The sequence below is a fragment of the Rousettus aegyptiacus genome, unplaced genomic scaffold, assembly GCF_014176215.1.
Source record: "Rousettus aegyptiacus isolate mRouAeg1 unplaced genomic scaffold, mRouAeg1.p scaffold_m13_p_7, whole genome shotgun sequence".
In the NCBI taxonomy this organism is placed as follows: domain Eukaryota; kingdom Metazoa; phylum Chordata; class Mammalia; order Chiroptera; family Pteropodidae; genus Rousettus; species Rousettus aegyptiacus.
The window spans coordinates 22,488,636-22,495,612 of NW_023416310.1; the positions used below are offsets into that span (position 1 = coordinate 22,488,636).

The window sequence follows — 6,977 nt, forward strand, 5'->3', positions numbered from 1 at the left end:
CTGTTATATGAGCAGTTTGGACTGAGTGAGCTCTGAGAACCCTTCTGGCCCCAATGCCCTTGAGTTCTATAGCTCCATGAAGGGGCGTTCTTGACTGGGCTCTGGTTGTGTGATGACCTTCAAGACAGGCCTCCTGTCCATGTTCCTTCTGTGCTTTGCCCTGTAAGAGTTGAGGGTCCTCACATTGCAGTGGCCCCCTTTAAGAGTGACCTTTCATCCACATCGTTGTGAAGAGGCTTCAGGATGTCTCATTTTGATAAGAACAAATATACTGCTCTTAGAGCTTGCGGAATCTGCATAGTGCTGACTGACTATAACGCCTCCAGGACTCACTCCTAGAGACACAAAGCTTTCATTCAAAGGATTCGATCTAAAACTGGCAAATAGTTGAGTGGCCGTACATCCCATTTTGCCCTGCACTGTCCCAATTAACTAATTTGTCGCAGTGTTCTTATTAAGAGCTCCCGCCATAGTGTAGAGTGTATTGACAGGCTGATCGGGAAAGTGATAGGGAAAGGGTGGCTGCCAGTGTTCCCTTGGCTAAAAATGGCCCCAAATGGTTTGAGAATCACTAATCTTAGGGACATTTATAGTGTCTGGTTAGCTACTGCCAGTTGGTAATGCTTGGTTATGAGCCCTGGGATATTTTAGCACTAAAATGAGAAATGTCAACAAAGTGATTAACTCAGTGGTTATGACAGCCATCACCTTTTATCCAACTTAATGGAAATGCCACATTTCTTTTTTCACACTTGAATGCTTTTGAATGTTACTGCATCTTTCAATCAATAGCATCTCACAATTAGGGAAATCCAATAATTAATTCTCCTTCTCAGGATCTGGGCTCCCGTCTCCTTTACAAACTGAAACGAAGGCTGAGAGGGCGGAACTAGTAGGTCTTTAGAACACCGTGTTTCATTCGGGCATTTATTGGCCTTTTACCTGCCTTTTATACCAGGAGAAGTTGCACCAGTGCAAGGAACTGCATTTGACCTGAGGAAGCCAGTGCAGCTTGGAAAACACCTGCAGGAGTTCCACGTCAATGGCTTTGACCACAATTTCTGTCTGACGAGATCTAAGGAAAAGCATTTTTGTGCACGGTAGGTACTTTTCACTTCCTGCCTCTGGGGAAGAAGAGATACCCACCCCGATGTGAGGAGCTTTTCCTCTGGCCTTATCAGTACCATTTACTATGCTACAGGGACCGAAGACCACATCACATGTCTTTTCAAAGCTTAGATTCCACTGACGAGCTCTGTAGAATTTACCACCCCGCCCCCCGCCCCCACCATGCCGTTATCCCTGTTCCCCTGCCTGGCATCCCATCTCTCTTCGCCCCTACTCACCTCTGCCCGCTCTTCGAAGCCCATTTTTTGTTAAAAACCTTAATTCCTCCTAACTAAAGTCATTACTGTCTATGAATTCCCAGAGCCCTTGGTACTTTCTTGATCTGTGATTTTCGCCCTGCCTACTACTTCCATGGAAGGTTGGCGACTGCATTTCTCTCAAACCACTCGCACTCCACCCTCATCGGATAGGCATTCGTGTGCACACTCCCTCCTTCTACCCGACCTCTACTATGCTTGGCACTAGCAAATAATCAATAAGTGTTTGTAGAACGAATGGATTTTAAATGACACAGAGATAAAGATTCAAGCTCTAATAGAGCACTTCAGAAGCCTTTCCCTCAAAGGCCCAGCACCAAGACCCCAGCTGTGTTCTTCTAGCTCGAGCCGACTTTTCTCCTCTCTGCCTACTATTCACATGTATCTCCCCATTGCTCCCACCTGAGGAGACCTCCTGCCTTCTTTCTGCTATGCAAGTCCTGGCCTTTCTCCTCCCAAACATTTTTCCCTGAACTTCTTGGTCGACTACACATTGTGGGGATGTTTTACTTCTCGGTAAGACTGTGAGATCCAGGCCTTTCTTTAGCTATATCCCTTTGACACCAAATACAAGACCAGGTTAAGCACTCACCTCTGTAGAGGCCTGGTTTGGGGGAAAAAAAGGAAATAGTGAATCTAGCAGATCTGGGGGTTTCTATAGGTAGAGAGCTGACTAAAGACCATACCCTGCTCTAGTCCCAGGGTAGGGGAGGGGGTAAAGAGGCATTTAATTTAGAAAAGCATCTGTTCGGTTTCAAAAGATGGAGCTGGTTGTTTCTCCAGGCCAAGCAGAGAGCTTTGACCCTTTATGAGAAAGAGTCCCAGTCCCTCCGGGACCCTAAAACTGCCTCTCTCCAACCTGGCTGTTCCCAGCGCGTGCGCGCACACGCACGCACACACACACACACCCCTACCTACCTACTAGGGTGAGTCTATTTTGTCCTTCCACAGAGGAGTCAAGATCAAGTGAGAAGTTGCTGTTGAGGATCCTCAAAACCACCTGCTTATGCCTCACCTATGAGATTACAAAAATTTCCCATGATGCTCTTTCTACCCCGTCTCCTCCAGATATATCGCCCCGGCTCTGTGGCTGGGTCCAATTCCTATGGCAAGCTGCTTCCTAGCTTCTACCTGTCCCTGCCTGCTTTTCCTCCCTGGACCTATATGTGGTTTGGCTTCATCTCCAGGGTCCATCATGCTGGAAGCGGGCGGGTACTGGAGGTGTACACCACCCAGCCTGGCGTCCAGTTTTACACAGGCAACTTCCTGGACGGCTCACTGAAGGGCAAGAGTGGAGCAGTGTATCCCAAGCACTCCGGTTTCTGCCTCGAGACCCAGAACTGGCCCGATGCAGTCAATCAGGTAAAGCCACAGGCTGGCCTGTCAGAGTGGTGTTGTCTTTGAGGTTACACTATATGACAGAGGTCACAACACTCAAGTCGGGTCTGTATGATTCAAAAGTCCATGTGTGTTCTCTTCTCCAAGTAATGATAAACACAGTCAAGTTACTAACACAGCATTTACATGCTTTTTTAAATCTCTTATTTTGTACCTTCGAAGCCTTTATTCGGTTTAACGTTTCTCTTTATCGATACCTACTCATTTTCTGCAACCACTTTTGAGATGATCCTTCACATCTTCGCTTCCCATGTGCTTCCTCCTAACTTTCTTTTCTAGCTGTTGTCTAGAGTAATGCCGTGCAAAGCACCAGCCTAAAATATGCTAACAGTTTGCACCGAAACGTAAATCAACACACTGCTTCCTTCAACCAGAAAGCCTGACTACGACAAAGTGTGCTTAGTGATGCATTTGATTTTCCTTCTGGCTCAACTTCTTTATCTCATTACAAACCTTTAATAAATAGTCCATACACTGGCATCTGGTTCACAGAGCTAGTCTAAGGACCAGTCCAGAAGCCATCCTGGTGAAAGGTGCGACCTGGGCTGGCAAAGTGTAACCTGTGTTGTTTTCCTTTTCACAGCCTCACTTCCCTCCTGTGCTGCTGAGACCTGGTGAGGAGTATGATCATACCACTTGGTTCAAGTTTTCTGTGGCTTAAGGAAGGTTAAAGACATGACCTGCTCCAGGGCCAGGCTGGGAGCCTCTTCAGCAGCCTGTCTCCTATTTAGAAATGAGATGAAGACAATCAGTCTGAATATTGATTTCCTTTTCCAATGACTGGATCCAGGTCTAATGACCAGCTCTAGTCTCTGTGTAATTAAGAGGATCTAACCACTGATGTCATTGTCTAACCCCAGCCCAGAAATGTTTTCTAGGCCTCTTGTGTTATGTTGGCTCCATCTCTCCACACTGCCTCTTTCTTTTCTATTTTTCACCCCTCTGTTCTTTGAGTTGTTTTTATAATAAGCCAAGTCTAAAGTACCCCAAGGAGATTCCTTTTCTTTCCCCTCCTCCTCTACCTCAAACCATGCCAGCAGATGGACCTCACTGCCTTGACAAGGCAGATGATCGAGAAGTGAGGGAGCTGAGGCTTAAAGAGGGTAAATGACCCACCTAAAGGCACACAGATAGGACAAATTTTATCCAGAACTTGAGGTCAGTTCATGTGACTTCGAGTCCTCTTCTTTGCTGCTTCTTCCATCTGCCAGAGCATTCCTAGGGTTACCTGTTAGAGCCATCCTTTCTTCCCTGATTCACTTTTATAAAAAGCATTAGTCTGAATTTGAGTTTGATTGTCTATGAGCCTGAGAAGTGGTGTGACTTAAAGTACAAGGACCGAAAAAAAAAAAAAGTGCAAGGACAACATATTTAGAAAGAATCTGTCATTTCTACTGTTTGTCTTTGGAGTTAACTGAGAAAGTCCAGCCTTGCCAAGGCAGCTCCTGGACACAGGAGCTGCGTTAGTGTGAGGAGAGGGCCTACCTGAGGGTCGCACATTGCACCAGGAACAGATGTTGTGTTATGTAGACGAGGCTGGGGCTCCCTCTTTCCCTGAACAGTTGAATCATCAATGATAGGTTTAGGTTGGTTGATTTTTAAAGAAATGTACCTTATATTATATACTAGCAATCAGCTGAAATAAAAATATTGTTGCTCCTTCAGAAGACTCCTAGTTTCTTCACTCATATTTAAATCTGTGAGGCATGGACCTTTGGGAAATTGACCAAGTCTACGGTATGTTCTAGATTCCACTATGCTCTCCAATATGAGCCCCAGCATCTTCCTAGAGGAAAGTTACCTACCTGGTAACCTGTTGTGCTTCCCTTACTTCGTCTTTCTTAGCAACAAAAATAAACCATTTTAAAATTCATTTAAGCATGGATTTCCTGAATACCAGTTTTGTACATAGTTCTCTGCTGGGTCTTTTAAGGGATTTAAGATGTAATGTCTAAGATGAAGTATATTCCCTCAGGGATACCACAGTCTCTCTGGGAGAGACAAAACTAACAGCAGCAATTAGATGATGTAGAACTGCACCGTGACAGAGCTAGCGGCCCGAACACTAACTTTGCTTCTGGCATTTTCTACATGGGCAAACTAATTTCGCCTGGCCTGTCTTCTCCCTTGCAGGGCAGAGTACTTTTTTTCCTCTTTTCTAAAAAAAAGCATTGTTTTTATAATAAGCCAAGTCTAAAGTACACCAAGTAAGGAGATTCACCTTTAGGGCAGTTGAAAAAAGTTACTGGTATTTTCATTGTGCTTATAGAAGATAATAAAGAGGCTAAGTTTGATTGTCAAGCCATAAATCTGATGAAAGTAAAATTTTAGAGAAATTGATCTTTTGTAGCAGCAACCAGTCTATCCTTTTTCATGAAACACACACATAAAAGAGAATTTTGATGTGCTGGAGAAAAGACCCTTATAGTTTTGAGTCTGACAGCATGTGAGCATGATTGTAATGTGTTATAATGAAATCACTGAAGGTGCCAGCAAGAAACAAAAGTTTACAGTCTAACAACTAGACACATTTGTTCTTGTGAGGTAATAAAAATGAACATAATATTCAATATGAAAACATCATATAACTGTAGAATTATTAAAGCATTTTTGAAAATGCAAATATCCACTAAAATGCAACCCTCCCCGCTCAGGAATAAGTCTCCAGGCCCACAGGAGTCCACGCCTTCTTTACTACACACCTTCACTACCCACAACCAGACTAGTGCTGTATTATTCTTAGTTCTGATCCTTCACAGGTAAGCATATCATTGATTCAGTTCAATGATCCGTGGATTCCTGTTTGTTTCAAATTCATAGGACATTAAGTTCTTATCATTAGCTGTGCGATTTTTATTTTTCCAATTTCTACTCATTTTGCCTAACAAGGTAAGATGTGATATTAAACAATTGCAGACACATTGCTATAGAGACTAAACTAAGATTGCATGCTATAGAGGTTGAATTTTTGAGATTGTTTAAGTGACCAGTGACAGTCCAACCTCAGAAGACTAAAGGAAGTTAGTGTCAGTGAATAAATTGATAGTTTGCAAAAATTAAAATATGAAACAATACAGAACTACTGGCAGAAGACAGGAGGGAAGCACAGACTATACACTGTTCCCTAGCCAGTTCCCATTATCATCTGTAACAACTGGATCACCAGTTTGCAATGGGCTACTCGGACAGTTTTGACGAGTACAATCCTTTTCCAATTGAGGCATTTATCTTCTCCCTCTAAGTTCCAACTTCAGTTCAATTATTCAAATCATAATTAAAGTCTCAGATATTTTAGGTAGCAGTTCAGTGATAGCCAAGTAAGGTAGTCAGCAAATCCCCTCCTTAAAAACAAACAAACAAACAAAAACTATAATGTGGGGAAAAAATTGAAGAAACAATTTCGGTGCTCTGGAAACTGACCAAAAGCATACAACAATCTGAGGTGTCTTTATGTTGGAAAAACTACTGAACTTTGGGTAGAAACAGTGGGAAATTTTGGTGTTTTAGCCTGGGGCTGCTACTTACTATTCCCCTTATGCCTCCAGCTCAGTCACTGTGGAGGTTCTGCCAGGGTAAAACAGAACATGAGGACCAGCAAGCTGCTGTGGTTGAACAGTTTACTCAGTTTGGAGTGGTGATACCCTTGCCCAAAAGCAATGATCTTGGTGCTATGCGAACACAGAGGTCCAATGGCTCCACTAGCCTGAGGTTACAATCATGGTTGAAGCAAAACACATTTCTGGCTAATCAGGGACTACACACATGCATAAAAGAGACCAGAGAGGATCCAAGCTATTTATACACTCCTAGCCAACTCTGAGACTGCATGCATGTTCAGAGGAAATTAAGAGGGGCCCAGCAAAAAGTTAAAGCCAAGACAGACTTTAAAACAGCTTAAATACTAAATTCACTCCCTACCCACATACAGATCAATCATCAAAGGGAATAAATCTAACTGGTTGAGATGTTTCATCACAACTTCTGTCCAGTTAATCGCTGATCACTACGCTACACAAACAATAGGAAAACCCCCTAGAAAGCTGAGCTTAAAAATAAATATAAGAATGTTTTGAAAAATAATCAAAAAATGAAAGAGAGATTATTAAAAAAAAAAAAAAGAAAGAAAAGAAAAGAAAAAGGAAAAAAGAACCAGGCAATATTTTGAGGTTGAAATGTACAATAACAAATGAAAAG

General features: G+C 42.9%; 1 protein-coding gene across 1 annotated transcript in view; it reads left to right on the top strand.

The window, feature by feature from the left end:
* Positions 1–4,447, top strand: part of GALM (galactose mutarotase) — a 45,085-nt gene extending 40,638 nt beyond the window's left edge. Inside the window, exons 5-7 of the mRNA XM_036224508.1 lie at positions 959–1,100; positions 2,573–2,747; positions 3,367–4,447. Of these exons, the coding sequence (XP_036080401.1) occupies positions 959–1,100; positions 2,573–2,747; positions 3,367–3,444 (395 nt within the window). The 3' untranslated portion in view covers positions 3,445–4,447. The remainder of the gene's footprint in view (positions 1–958; positions 1,101–2,572; positions 2,748–3,366) is intronic.
* Positions 4,448–6,977: the final 2,530 nt, after the last annotated feature.